This window comes from Oryza brachyantha, chromosome 11 (assembly GCF_000231095.2).
Source record: "Oryza brachyantha chromosome 11, ObraRS2, whole genome shotgun sequence".
In the NCBI taxonomy this organism is placed as follows: Eukaryota; Viridiplantae; Streptophyta; class Magnoliopsida; order Poales; family Poaceae; genus Oryza; species Oryza brachyantha.
The window spans coordinates 9589927-9605356 of NC_023173.2; the positions used below are offsets into that span (position 1 = coordinate 9589927).

The 15430-nt window shown below is 48.3% G+C and overlaps 1 protein-coding gene across 1 annotated transcript; it reads right to left on the reverse strand.

The window, feature by feature from the left end:
* Window positions 1–9563: 9563 nt before the first annotated feature.
* Window positions 9564–13531, reverse strand: LOC102719533 (ankyrin repeat-containing protein At5g02620-like). The gene is made up of 4 exons (XM_006663347.2): window positions 13342–13531; window positions 12684–13196; window positions 10336–10862; window positions 9564–10265 (listed from the first exon to the last, which is right to left on the reverse strand). The coding sequence occupies exons 1-4, from the start codon at window positions 13529–13531 to the stop codon at window positions 9564–9566; spliced, it is 1932 nt and encodes a 643-aa protein (XP_006663410.1).
* Window positions 13532–15430: the final 1899 nt, after the last annotated feature.

A 15430-nucleotide genomic window follows, 5' to 3' on the forward strand; every position in this document is an offset into this window, starting at 1 on the left:
CGACCTTTTAACCCAAGCAACCACAACCCCCATGACAACGACAACAATGGAGGACAACTGCAGCCCTTATCAGCACTGCCACCGCCAAGCCAGACAACACTAGCTCAGAAGCCAGGGGTTTGTTTCAACTGCAACAGACCGGGTCACATCGCCAAGGAGTGTCCACAGCCAAGACGCAACAAACCAGGATTCGTGCAAGCCCAAGTCAATCAAGTCTCAGCCAAGGAAGCTCAAGCCGCACCCGAGTTTGCTCCAGGTAAGTTCTGCCAACTCTAGGCTGCTTGTCTGCACCTCTTTAACAGCTCCTCCGAATCTCGGGGACGAGATTCTGTTAAGGGGGGTGGATTTGTCACGCCCGGAGTTTTATCCCAAGCCTAAATCGTAAAAAGAAATCCGTAAATAACAATTGGCTTAATTAACTCAGGAAAAATCCCTCTAAAAGGAATTAATTCAATTAAATCGAGGCTCGCAAATCGACTAACAGGATTTGAATTTAAATTGCAGAAGTATAAAATTTGGCCAAACAAATTAATTTAAAACTCGGCAAAAGTGGGGTTTTCCTTTTTCCCTCCTTTTTCCTTTCTTTTTCCCTTCCTTCTCAAATTGGGCCGAAGTCCAATTTTCCTCCCTTCCTTTTCTTTTTCCTTTTTCTTTTTCCTCTCCTCTTTCCCGGGCCGGCCCAGCCGAGCTGGCCCACCTCTCCCCGCCCGGCCGGCCCAGCCGAGCCGGCCTCCCGCTCCAGCCTCCTCCGCCCGCGCGCGCCTCCGCCTGGGCCGCCGCCCGGCCCAGCTCGCTCGCGCGTCCGCGCCCGCGCTCGCCGCGAGTCCGTCTCGCCTCCCTCCTCCCCTCGCGCCACTGACAGGTGGGGCCCACCTGTCAGCGACCAGGTTTCGCCAGCGCCCCCGCCTCCGCGCCGCGCCGCGCCGGCCGAGTCCGCCGCCGCCCCGAGTCCTCCGCTCGCGCCGCCAACGCAACTCCCGCCGCCGAGTTCGCCGCGTCGTCGACTCGGTCTCCACCGGCCGCTCCGCCCTAGCCGGCGCCACCATCTATAAAATCCTCGCGCCGCCGCCCCGCCGCCACTTTCCCCCTCTCCGCCGAAGCTTCCCTCCGTCGCCGTCAGCCGCCGTTTTCCCCGTCGGCCGTTGGACGTCGCCGCCCACCCGCGTCACCACCTCCGCCTCGTCCTCGCCGACCTTCCGCCGGCCCTCGTCGCCACCGGTGGTCGCCGAGCTTCGTCGCCGCCCCTTTGTCCCGTCCGCCGCGTCACCCGCTTGTCGCCTTCTCGTCGTCGCCGTCACGCCGTTGTTGCCGTGCCGTTCGCCATCGTCACCGTGCGCCACTGCTCCGGTTGCGCCGCCGCTCCGGTCGCGTCCGCCGCTCAGCCGCCAAGCTGCGTCGCTGCCTGGCCGACTCCACCCCACTCCTCCCTCGTGCTCCCGCCTAGCTCCTCTGGCCGCATCCGGTTGCGCCGCCGCTCCGCAGCGCCGTCGCGCCACCGTCGCCCGGCACCGACCGATCTCATCGCATCGGCCGTCGTCGCCGCGCCACCCCGGTGAGCCCGCTCTCCTCCCTTCCTCTGTTTCTTCGTGCGACCGCAAGTGCGCCCCGCCGCTCGCCGTCGGCCGACGTCCTCCGCCGCCACCCGATCCCGCGAGCCGTCGTTTGGTGTCGGGCGCTGCCGGTGCTCGCCGTTGCATCTCCGCCCTTCGTCACCATCGTCGCACGGCCACCAAGCCTTCGCTGCCTGCGCCCGCCGTCGCCCTCCACCTGCCGTCTTCGTCCGCGCCGACCCGTCGTCGCCGTTCTCGTCACCACCTTCGCCTCCGCTGACCACCAACCGCCGCTCTGCTGTCGAGCCGTCGCCGGCCGTCGCTGTCCCCGCGCCGCCGTCGAGGCCGTCTCTCCTCTCCTCTATCGCTGCCACTTGGCCGCTCCGCTCCGCCGCCGCTCAGCCACCCTCTCCCTCCGCTCTGCTCCGCCGCCGCTCCGAGCCGCGCCACCCCGCCGCGGTCTCTGCCTCCTCCTCGCCGACGCCGTCGTCGCGCTTCGGTCGCCGGTCGGTGTCGCCGACGTCGATGCCCTCGTGCCGCCGGTCATCGCCATCGCCACCTCCCCTTTCCTCCTCGGCCCTCGCCGTCGCCGCCGCTCCCGCCGCCGCTGCTCGCACGCCGATGTTCCCGCTTCCCGGCTGCCGTCGCCGTTCGCCGCCGCCCGCCGGTTCGCGCCGCTCGTCGCCGGGCGCCGTCCTCTGCCGGTCGCCGTCCATCGCCGTCGGACGTCGCCGCCCCTCTCCCTCTCCCGGCCAGACCCGGCTCCCCTCCTCTCTGTTTCACGGTCGCCGACCGACGGGTCCCACCCGTCAGCCGCCACCCCGCCAGCCCCTTCCTCTCTCTCCTCCCCGGGCCCGCGTGTCAGCCGCCCACCTCCCCCTCTCTCTCACCGACAGGTGGTCCCCACCTGTCAGCCGTCAGCTCCTCTCTCCTCGCTGACGTCAGCAGCCCCATTAATTGCGCAATAATTGATTTAGGACTTTTCTGTTTAGCTAAAAAACCCAGAAAACTTCTAAAATTCATAAGTAATTCATCTAGTCTCCGTTTAGGTCCATTCAAGTTTCATTAAATCCAGAAAAATGCCAAGAATCCATTAAAAATAGTTTCTTTCTCTGTTTCAGTAGTTTTATAGCCTGTTTTGTTTGTTTTGCCTTGTTTGTCGTAGGTTTTGACCCCGTCGCAGCGCCGTTCGTTCTCGAAGTCGTCGCCGAAGTTCCTCGTGGGTCTAAGCAAGGCAAGTGGCACCCTTCTTTGATCATATTGAACCTATGATTATAAAATTCCCCGCTTTTACATTCAAACATGCATTGTATTCAAATGTATTTACTTTATTTATCTATTGGGCAATTACCTCTATACCCGTTGATCCCCATTCACCATTATTGTCATCCCAGGGTTAATTTGACTAGAATTAGGGTTAGTCAATGCTTAGCCATGCTTAGTTCAACTAGCTCACCAATTATTATTTAATTATTGTTGCACTTTGGTACACCTTCAATGGTTGTTATCATTATTCATTTCCCGAGGTGGATTAATACAACTAAAATATTGCTTATGGTGGGCTGTGGGTGCATGGTTTTGAGAGTCGTGCCCATGGCAGTTAAGGACCGGTTCTCAGGAAACCCTGAAGGTCTTACACGTACTAACCACAAGCCAGAATGGGCAACGGTGAGACTCGTAATCTAGCTTGTCCCTATTCGACGTACCCAGGCAAGGGTAGGCGTGATGGAGTATGGACGGGCAATCGTGGTGTAACGAAAGCTTCTCCTGCTTCCGGATCTACCAAGGCACAAGAGGGGACTGCCCGACTTGGTGTAAAGGAGGGGGTGAAACCTGAAGTGTGGTGCGATTGTCTAGGGAGGGTTAGGTGAAAGGTCTTATCATGGTTTCCGTACTGAGGTATCGTGGTGATACGTTGGGGCATGGTAACATGCTTGGCAGCCATGTCTTGTGGGTAAAGTTGTACACCTCTGCAGAGTAAAACTATTCGAATAGCCGTGCCCGCGGTTATTGGGCGAACTGACAGACTCACTGGGATTAGTTGAACCTCTTTAATAATTTTATTAATCTTGGAACTGGTTTGACCCTGCGCAATGTGGTGTAACGTTGGCAGTGGTTTGGGTCTGTCGCAACGTGGTTTAACGTTGGACAGAGGGTTGACCCTGTCGCTACGTGGTGTAACGTTCGACAGCGGTCTGGGCCTGTTGCAACGTGGTGTAACGTTGGACAGTGGTTGATTTTTTTTTTAAAAGTTACTTTACTTTTATTTCAGTCTTTTAGTTTATCTACTGTTTTGCTAAATTACCGCAGCTTTTGTGCAATTTAACCTTAGCCTATTCCTTGTACCCTATTGCATTCATTATTCTTCCTCTCTTGGGTGTTACTTGTTGAGTACGGTGGTTTGTACTCAGCCTTGCTTAATTTTTCCCCCACCAGAGCAAGTGCCAGAGCCTGAGTCAGAAGGTTGTTCCGAAGGTTGAAGTAAGGTTCAGTCCGCCGTCGAGAGTGCCTGTGGTGTGGAGCCGTCTTCGCCAGCTGAAGCTGAAGATTAGATGGTTTAGTTTGTTTTCCTTTTCCGCTGCATTTCGATAGATAATTGTTTTTATTTGTTTTTAAGCCGTGGAACTGTGTATTAATTTGTCATAGTGTGTACTCGGGCTGATGCCTGGACCGAGATTTAATACATGCTATTGTTCAGAAATTTGGTGTAAATTTCTGGGCGTGACAATGCTTCACGTCAGTTGCGCCCTCATGAACTCAATTATCCAACCCATGACTTGGAATTGGCAGCCGTAGTTCATGCCTTGAAAATCCGGCACCACTACCTTATCGGTAAAAGATGCGAAATCTATACTGACCATAAAAGTTTGAAGTATTTCTTCACCCAACCAGATTTGAACCTAAGGCAAAGAAGATGGTTGAAACTCATCAAGGACTACGATCTTGGCATCCATTACCATCCCGGTAAAGCCAATGTTGTAGCCGATGCACTCAGCCGAAAACTTAACCACATTTCTGCTTCTGAACTTGTTCCACAACCGGAGTTGTTATGGGAATTTCAGAAGCTCAATCTTGGTGTGGTTGAAGAAGGTTTTGTTGCTGCCCTAGCACTTCAACCGACCCTCCTTTCTCAGATAAAAGAGGCTCAACTCACTGACCAGGAGGTAGTTGAAATTAAGAAGGAAATGGCAAGTGACAAGCCAACTATCATTTCCTTAGATGATGATGGTGTTGTTGTTCATGGGAAGCAATTGTTTGTCCCCGACACTCAACATCTTCGGGAGCTTATTCTTACAGAGGCACACGAGTCTCCCATGTCCATCCATCCAGGTTGCACCAAGATGTACCAGGATATCCGCTCTCTTTATTGGTGGCCTACCATGCTGCATATGTTGCTATTTGTGATGTGTGTCAGCGTGTCAAGGCTGAGCACCAACGCCCTGCAGGTTTACTTCAACCCTTGCAAATCCCTGAGTGGAAGTTCGATGAAGTTGTCACACCCGGAGTTTCGTCCTAAGCCTAAATCGTAAGAAGAAATCCGTAAATAACAATTGGCTTAATTAACTCAGGAAGAATCCCTCTAAAAGAACCTAATTCAATTAAATCGAGGCTCGCAAATCGACTAACAGGACTTAAATTCAAATTGCAGAAGTATAAAAATTAGCCAATCAATTAATTTAAAATTCGGCAAAAGTGGGGTTTTCTCTTTTTCCCTCCTTTTTCCTTTCTTTTTCCCCTCCCTCTCAAATTGGGCCGAAGTCCAATTTTCCTCCCTCTTTCTTTTTCCTTTTCTTTTTCTTTTTTTTCATTCCCGGGCCGGCCTAGCCGAGCCGGCCCACCGCCTCCCCCTCGGTCGGCCCAGCCGACCGGCCGCTCCCCTCTGCCCGCGCGCGCCCCCGCCTGGGCCGCGGCTCTGGCCCAGCTCCCGCGCCGCTCCCACGCCGCGAGTCTGCGCCGCCTCCCTCTCCTCTCGTGCCACTGACAGGTGGGGCCCACCTGTCAGTGACCGTTTTCCCCGCGCTCGCGCCCGCACTGCGCCGGCCGAGTCCGCCTCCGCGCCGCCGCCGCAACCACCGCCGCCGCAACGGACGCCGCCGAGACCGCGTCGTCCCCGACTCGGTCTCCAACCTCCGCCCGCCCTAGCCGGTGCCGCCACCCTATAAATCCCGAGCCGCCGCGCGCCGTCGCCCACTTTCCGCCGTCGCTCGTGTCGCCGCTGCGCTGCCACCTCTCGCCGCCGCCGCGCAATCTTGCCACCAGTCGTCGGTCGTCGCCGCCTAGCCGCGTCATCGTCTCTGCCTCGGTGTCGCCGACCTTTCCCGGGCCCTCGTTGTCGCCGGTGGACGCCTCACGCCCGCCGCAGCTCCTCCAACCTCTCCGCCGCCGCGTCTCGCCCGTCGCCGTCACCCGTTGATCTCCGCCGCCGTTGCCGATCTCCCGCTCCCACCCGCGTCGCCACCTCCGCCTCGACCTCGCCGACCCACCCGCGCTCTCGCCGCCACCGGTGAGCACCCGCACCCTCCTCCCCTCTCTCTCCCCCTTTCCGGCCGACCGCCGCCGAGTCACGCGCCGTCGCCAGACGACTGCGAAGCTCGCCCCTCCCGCCGGCCGCCGCGGTCGTCGTCGCCTTCGCGTCACCGTCGTCCAGCCGCCGTCGCTTGCGCCCGCGCGTGTCTGCGCTCGCCGCTCGCCGGCCGTCGCCGTGCCAGCCGTCGCCGCTGCTCTGCCGGGTTGCGCCACGTGCGTCGCCGCTGCTCTGCCGGGTTGCGCCACGTGCGTCGCCGCCTCGGCCGTCGGCGCCGTCGCGCCGTCGCCGCTCGCCGGTCGTCGCCGTCGCACCGTCGCCGTCGTGCCGCCGTCGCCGTGCGCCGCCGCGTCGCCTGCCGCTCCCGCCGGTCGCCGCCATCCGCCCGAGCCGCGCGCTCTGCTCCCCTCCTCTCTGTTCCCCTCTCGCTGACGAGTGGGCCCCACCCGTCAGTCACGCCGCGCCACACCTCCCTCTCTCCTCCCGTGGGACCCGCGTGTCAGTCTCTCCCTCTCCCTCTCTCTCACCGACAGGTGGTCCCCACCTGTCAGCCGTCAGCTTCCTCTCTCCTCGCTGACGTCAGCACCCCCATTAATTGCGCAATAATTGATTTAGGACTTTTCTGTTTAGCTAAAAAACCCAGAAACCTTCTAAAATTCATAAGTAATTCATCTAGTCTCCGTTTAGGTCCATTCAAATTTCATTATATTCATAAAATTGTCAAGAATCCATTAAAAATACTTTCTTTTGTTGTTTCAGTAGAGTTTGTGCCTGTTTTATTTATTTTTGTGCTTTGTCGTTTAGATTCGGACCCCGCCGAAGAGCCGGTTTACTTCGAGATCGCCGCCGAAGTTCCCCAAGGGCCAGAGCTAGGCAAGTGACACTCATCCTTGAACATATTGAACCCATTATTGCAAATTCCCCGCTAATTTATTTCAAATATGCATTGTTTTAATCAAAGTATTTACTTTATGTTAGTTTTCGGGTAAACCTTATTGTTATGCCGTTGTTTATCCAACTTTATTCATTGCTGGACCAGGGGTAACTTGATTAGAGTTAGGCCTAGGTTAATGCTTAGCCATGCTTAGAACAAATAGCTCATGGGATCACATTTAATCATGCTTAGTTCTGAATAGCTGAGACATTGATTCACTACCCGGTTCGGGTTAATGTCAACTAAAATATTGATAATGGTGGGCTGTGGGTGCATGGTTTTGAGAGTCGCACCCATGGTAATTAAGGACCGGTTCACAGGAAACCCTGGAAGTAATTAAGTGCTAACCACATGCCGAAATGGGTAAGGTGGGATTTGAAGCATGACTTCGAACTATTTGACGTACCCAGGCAAGGGTAGGCGTGATGGAGTATGGATGGGCAATCGTGGTGTAACGAAAGCTTCTCCTGCTTTCGGATCTACCAAGGCACAAGAGGGGACTGCCCGACTTGGTGTAAAGGAGGGGGTGAAACCTGAAGTGTGGTACGATTAAATAGGGAGGGTTGTGTAACGGGTCCTATCACGGTCTCCTTTCCGGTATACCATGGTGGTATGTCGGCGCACGTTCAAGTGTAGTGGAGTCGTGTCTTGTGGGTACAGTAGTACACCTCTGATCAGAGTATAAACTATTCGAATAGCCGTGCCCACGGTTACGGGCGAGCTCCCAGCTTCACTGTGATTAGTGAACCTTAATAATTTGAGTAAATGGTTGTCACTCGGGACTACTGCAACGTGGTGTAACGTTGAGTAGTGGTTGGGCCTGTTGCAACGTGGTGTAACGTTGGACAATATGGTGGTATTTTACAATTGTTATTTATTTATGCTTTACTGTATTTAATTACCTTTATTCTTGACGGCCGACTGAACCTTACTTCAACCTTCGGAACAACCTTCTGACTGAAACTCTGGCACTTGCTCTGGTGGGGGAAAAAGTAAGCAAGGCTGAGTACAAACCACCGTACTCAACAAGTAACACCCAAGAGAGGAGAATAATGAATGCAATAGGGTAACAAGGATAGGCTAAGGTTAAATTGCACAAAAGCTGCAGTAATTTAGCAAAACAGTAAATAAAATAGATTGAAATAAAAGTAAAGTAAACAATTAAAACTATCATCCACTGTCCAACGTTACACCACGTTGCAACAGGCCCAAACCATTGTCGAACGTTACACCACGTAGCGACAGGGTCAACCCTCTGCCCAACGTTAAACCACGTTGCGACAGACCCAAACCACTGCCAACGTTACACCACGTTGCGCAGGGTCAAACCAGTTCCAAGATTAATCAAGTTATTAATGGTTCAACTAATCCCAGTGAGTCTGTCATTCGCCCAATAACCGTGGGCACGGCTATTCGAATAGTTTTACACTGCAGAGGTGTACAACTTTACCCACAAGACATGGCTGCCAAGCATGTTACCATGCCCCAACGTATCACCACGATACCTCAGTACGGAAACCATGAAAAGACCTTTCACCTAGCCCTCCCTAGACAATCGCACCACACTTCAGGTTTCACCCCCTCCTTTACACCAAGTCGGGCAGTCCCCTCTTGTGCCTTGGTAGATCTGGAAGCAGGAGAAGCTTTCGTTACACCACGATTGCCCGTCCATACTCCATCACGCCTACCCTTGCCTGGGTACGTCGAATAGGGACAAGCTAGATTACGAGTCTCACCGTTGCCCATTCTGGCTTGTGGTTAGTACGTGTAAGACCTTCAGGGTTTCCTGAGAACCGGTCCTTAATTGCCATGGGCACGACTCTCAAAACCATGCACCCACAGCCCACCATAAGCAATATTTTAGTTGTATTAATCCACATCGGGAGATTAATAATGATCAAAACCATTAAAGGTCTATCGGTGACCTTGTGGATCGATTGGGAGCACACTCCACCAACCACGTACTAGTCTATGCATATATATGTATTGGTAGTAGACAAATGTTAAACTTACTTCATCTTGTAAACCACGGTTTAACTTCCATTGTTCTGTTGGTGAAGCAATATTTTCAGTAGGTTGACGTCAGGTCAGATCTTTTGTATTATAGTTAGAACATGATTAACAAGAGTTTTCTAAAAAAAACAAAGAATAATCCATGATATCCTCCTGAATTAAGAAGATTACCACCAAGCACAACATCCAGATTTGGGAGATGAGGGTTAGAAAATTAAGTCTATGTATCAGAAAAAAAAAACTGGAGCAAACACTCCAATTAAATTGAAAACAGTAAAATCAACAGAGCTATGCTTAATACTGATCAACAATCAAAGAACGTACTTCGCTACAAGGAAAAAAAGTAGTGAAGCCAAAATTTGATATTTCTATTTAGAGCTTATTATTGTCACGTTTCTTATAGGAAGCATGTAAACTCTTTACAACATACAATGCTTGTTTAACATTGGGCACATACTATGTTTTCTAACTAGTCAATATAGGGCATCAAAGACATCCGCAAATACTGTCAGCATGACAGCAGCAAACTTGCAACCTTGCATCAATTATAACTATCATTTTTAGAGAAGTTTAGTGCTGCTTCCACTAGAATATTTATAACAAAAAACAAAACCACATTGAAAGTGTAAAATACAACGATGGAATATTTCCGGTAGATGTGCCTGTTAGAATGTTGCTGTTGTCTGATCATGCGAATACCTACAAGGAACTTCAAAGTGCTTATAAATGACCCTGGCATTGACAAGGTGCTCAGTATTGTTATCAAGACATATATCCCGTAGTAGACCATGTGGGACATTGCAATCCTTATGCTCTTCTTCTTGCTCATCACTGCAGTTATAGCTGCGAAGAAACCTACCACCATGCTGTTTAATGATAACCATAGAAAGTGTATTGCGATCACGAAGCATAACCATGAGTGTTTTGACCTTGTGGCTCTCTCATAGATCAACAGTATTGTTGCCACAACTGACGTGACCATAGAAAAGGTGTCCAAAATCAAGAAAGCAATATACATGGGATCTCCGGCCAGATTTGCTTTCCCGTCCTCTCTGTATGATCCAGGAACATTGAATGCTGCAGAAAAGGCAACAGTCGCTATGAGTGTCGAGACAACGGCGAGATTCTTCGATGTAGTGTTTCGCCAATTCATGATGCCCTCGACATTCCATTTCTCAATGAGGTCTTGGCGTTGTGGCTTGAATTCTGCTCCAAAGCTATATAACTTCACCACTAAGCGTACCTGCATAATGATAAATGTTTAAGTCAATGGACTCATTTATTAAAATACGGAGGGAGTATATCACAATTACCATTGAGTAGAAACGGTTACAGTTTTTGACAAGGTCAGAAGGAGTGTGGCCTGCATTGTTCATGATGTTAACTTTCACAATTCCAATTGATAATAGCTTAGAAACAACCTTGTACTCCCCTGCAATCACAGCTAAATGGAGCGGTGTGTTCCCATCCTTGTCTTGCGCGTTCAAAAGATGCTCAAGCATGCCGTGCTTTAATGCAGATGAGATGACAGAAGAATGGCCTTTCATAGCTGCTGCATGAATAAAGGTTTGGCCTTGGTTGTCACGAATGTCTGCAGAAGCAGGGGAGAACTGCAGCAGAAGACGCACTATTGCTGCATGGCCCATTAGTGCCGCAACGTGCAAAGGTGATAGGCCCTTGTTGTCTTGCATGTGTGGAGTGCTGGTCTTCGAATGAGTTAAGATTGTTTGGATGATGGAAGAATCTCCATCTGATGAAGCAAAATGCAGTGGGCTGCTCTTGTTGCTGTCCACATCGGTGGCAAGTGTTGGTCTCCACTCCAGTAGCAATGTAACCATTTCTATAAATGGCAGGAGTCTTTCATAATTAATTGTTTGTTAGACGTTAAATATATACACCCTTCAACAAAATTGAAAAAAATAGAAATGAGAAAAGTGAATGGCTGCATATAAATATATTTTTTTGGTGATCTCTATGCTTATCCTTGCGTATTCCATATTTTTCTAGACAGAGTGTATATTACAACTCCAGTGTTAGAAGAAATTGTCTGGGGTATATCAATGTCTAATAAAAGAGAGTACAATAGACTTGATTTATTTAATTTGATTAGTTATCAGTCATGTTGCATAAAATATAATGAATGTCGGTCTCTTTAGTTATCGTGGATAGAGGAGGCGCACAATCCTGACAACTTTTTTATATCGTGTGAGTTGGTTTCTTTGAAAACATCGGTTAATTGCTGTTAACCTTTGGAATGCCGTATGTCACAATAAAAACTGTCAACTTCTCACCGTGAGTAATTTAATTTTGTTGTTCTACTGCATGTCTACAGGTCGCTTCTAGTTTTCTTCCTCCACTGTTTGTTTAGTCAACTCTCTTTTGCTGTCAATTAAAAAACGCAAAAACTAGAGCTTGCTAAATATAATGACTACGGCCATTGGTTTTGACAAAATCTTATATATATTTGGAAACGAAATACTTAATTACGTGGAATTATTCAGATTTCATTTCATGGTCACCAAAGTGCACTGAAACATATAACTAATTCATGTATTTTTTTCGAACATTATTAATCCCAAAATATATATTTCTATGAAAGTAGCATCATTGAAGCATATATCATGCATTATTGTCAAATTATGCCACTATTTGTGGATTATCCTGATCTTGCAAAGCCTGGTTTTTAACTGTAGTTACTGCTAGTTTCTTCCTGTAACAATAAACTTGCGGAAAGTTATATCATTTACTATTGACAAGAACTCAATTATATAGTTTACCGATGGCGAGCGTAAATTCTATATTATGCTATAATGAACCCGTTCCTACATTGATTTTTAATATTTGATGTTGACCATTAGTTCTATTTTTCTTCTGACACTGACATGTTTTATTCTCTGCAATTGACACATAGTACCAGTAGATATTCAGCCCCCTATTTTTCGCTTGTGTTTATTCTTATTACCAAAATTTAAATTTTTAACTATAATTTTGAAATTAATTGTGGGTTTTCACTAAAGTTTATTTTCCAGTATTGAATTTTACATCGGTAACAATAGGTATATAAAAGTTTTATTGACAAATTATTTTTGGTTTGCACATATATTATTGGCCCCAATTCAAAATGTCTGGAAGGATGTTTGAGGATTATGAAAAAATGAATCGAATTAATATGTAATGGAGGTTTTTCGTAAAAAATTAACTAATGGATTGAGGTAATTAAACTGGTGATGGTGGCAGAAAGGAAAGAAAAACGATTGCATGATGGCATCTTACGGAGTTTGCGGTCGTTGGTGGCAAACTGTATAATTTTATTCTAACATCATTGCGTTCCCTTTCCAAATAAAAAAAAAGTACTGCAGCCAAATTTTCAAACAAAGATCTACAGGGTGTACAAAACTTGTTATTTAAGTCACTGATCTCTGCTTTTGCAATATTACATTCAAATCACTGTCCCTCCGTTTTTTTTATTAAGCATCGCTGAGTCTTAACTCTAAATTTGACCTTCATCTTATACAGAAAAATTACGATTGATTTGATTTATTACTAAATAAACTTTGAGCATGACTTATATATAATTTTCCATATTTGTGAAAGTCGATGGCGTTAGATAAAAAATCCGAGAGAGTATCATTTTTCTTTTAAAAAAATCCATCCAAATTACCTGAACACTGAAGAACGGCAGCGTGCAGCGCATTCTGAGAGTCAGGGCCAGCGGCAGACACACCCCTACACGACAGAATCGCCCTCACGGTACGCCGAGACCCACTCAGTACTGCCAAGTAGAGCGGCGACACGCCGGCGCTGTTCACCTCCGTCGCGGTCTCCGGCGCCACCTTCATCAGCTCCTCCACCGCCTGGCCATGGCCATGCCTCGCGGCGAGATGTAGCGCGGTGTCCCCGGCGACGTTCCCGCTGCGCAGCATCTCCCTCAGCCTGTCCTCCTCCACGTTGTCCCGGGCCAGCCTCGCGATGGTGCCTACCGCGCCGGCGTGCCCCTCCCCAGCCGCGCAGTGCAGCGGCGTGTCCCCCGACGAGGTAACCATAGAGATGAGGCTGCTGTCCCGGCGGCACAGGTGGGAGATCAGCTCGTGGTGCCCTCGCCTGGCGGCGATGTGGAGAAGTGTGCTGCGATCCGCGGTCACCTCGTGAATGTTGCACGCTGCATGGTGATTAGCTGAAAAAATTCATAAAATTGAAATCAGCGACCACGATTTGCTCAAAACATCCCCTTTTTTAAGAAAATTTGATGACTTGCATAGCAAATGATTTCTTCAAAATATCTTGTTTCTAAGATTTGGTGCTGAAGATGCTCGAAGTACCAGCTGTTTGCGCTGCCGGGGATGGGCGGCTGCTCGCTGCATCAACGGCAGCGCCGCCACTGCCTCCTTCCAAGAGATTGATCACCTCATCGGTGTGCCCATGAAATGCTGCGATGTAAAGTTCAGAGCACATGAAGAGGTGTTCAGGAATCGCATGGTCACCGTCGCAGCCAGCAGGTGTGATCTCCATTGTTTTGTTTTAGTTCATATGTGTGCACCTCTCTCTGTTTGGATATATATAGACGACTTGCTCAGATGGCACCTCCCCTGCAGAAGAATAGACACAAGTGTCACATCTCAGTCCGAGGTGATCATTCATTGGACAACCGAGCTGTATTGTAACTTATCTTTTGTTGTATACCGACAAAGTTCGTTAACTCTTGCTGTTAACAAACCACAGCACTAGCATTAATACTAGTTTTACTACATCAAGGAGAGGTATAAACTACCAGCATAAAACGATCGAACGGAAAGGTGTAGATTGATTTAACTATCCACTTATAATACATTACACTACAACATTAGAAAACGGTAAATTAGTCTTTCTACCAAAATGATAGATTGGGCCCCTATTAATTCACGGCTGGCGGTTCTTCTTGCCCACGCTGGCCTCACCACCTTCACGAAGCCGCGTCCCGCTTCCGCTGTGCCTCACGGTCTTCCTCACCCTACTCTGCTATCCACGCCGGCCAAGCCCTGCTCTGCCTGTGACTCACTGGCCTCATCGGCTCACTAGTCATGCCGCAGCACCAGGGTTTGCACTTTCGGTTAGCATTTTTCTACCGGGGGGGTGGAAAAATTTCTGGAGAATTTTTTTCAGATTATTTGAATGAAAATTTTCAATCAAATTTGAAAATTCTGCCAAAATTTCTAAAAAATTCTAAAAATTCCGCACATGTTCAAATAATTTCATCAGTTCAAATACCATAATACGCTTTGTATTTCACATATAAAAGTCAAAATCATACTTTCCATCACATAGTACCTTTAATTTACATATTATCCATCACATATCCAAAATAGTATAACTCTCATATAAATATATAATAATATAACATCACATATCGAAAATAGCACAACTCCCATGTAACAATATAACATCAGATACCCCAAATAGCATAACTCCCATCACATAGTCCAAAATAGCATAACTCACATATAACAATATAACATCACATATCCAAAATAACATAGCTTCCATCACACAGTTCAAAATAACGGTCTAGCACCTATAACAATGTCGGACCATCACATAGTCCATCACGGTCCACATAAAACAATATCATAGTCCAAATAACATCAAAGTCCATCATAGTCCAAATAACATGACAATCCAGTCCATCACACACAATCCATTAAGCCATCACAAGTCTGTTTTATATAACCTAACACCCCAAAGTAACACAATTGAATAGATAGACACCCTTCCATCTTTCTAAAATTATATGTTCCACATTATTCACCTTCATAAGTAGTCCATCTTTCTATTACCAACCAATTTCTTGTGAATTAATTACTTGTGCTTCTTCGGATATAGCAATATAGTACACAACAACACTTCAAATATGAAATGGGTTCAAACTTTATAAACCAAGGAATGTGATATGAGTACTTATGGTTATAAACCAACGTATTGATATTCTTGACTCTCTTTGCTGAGCACCGAGTTGGCAATCGTCAGGACCTGCAAGCAAATAAACATATTAGCATGCACATATATACAAATCATCAAATAGTTTACAACTAAATATATAGAAGCACTTGTAGGTTCCCTTGTTTGCTGAGTCACATCATCACTAGGATAATCGTCATCCCCTAAATGTGTATATTCCAGGCTACCATAAATTTCATCATTTGTGTCATCATCGCTTGCAACCTCTTCCTCTCCCACTTCGAATGCTATCCCTTCCCCTTGTCCATCGCCTTCCTCTTCCTATCCTTAAACCCAGACCCACATGCAATCTTCTTTGCTTTTAATACCCTAGTAATGATGGGCTCATCAAGTAATCTCCCGCCCGATGTTAATGCGAATATCATGAAGCACCACATTGGTGGGCGAAAGATGCTCTAACTCAAATCTATCAATCTC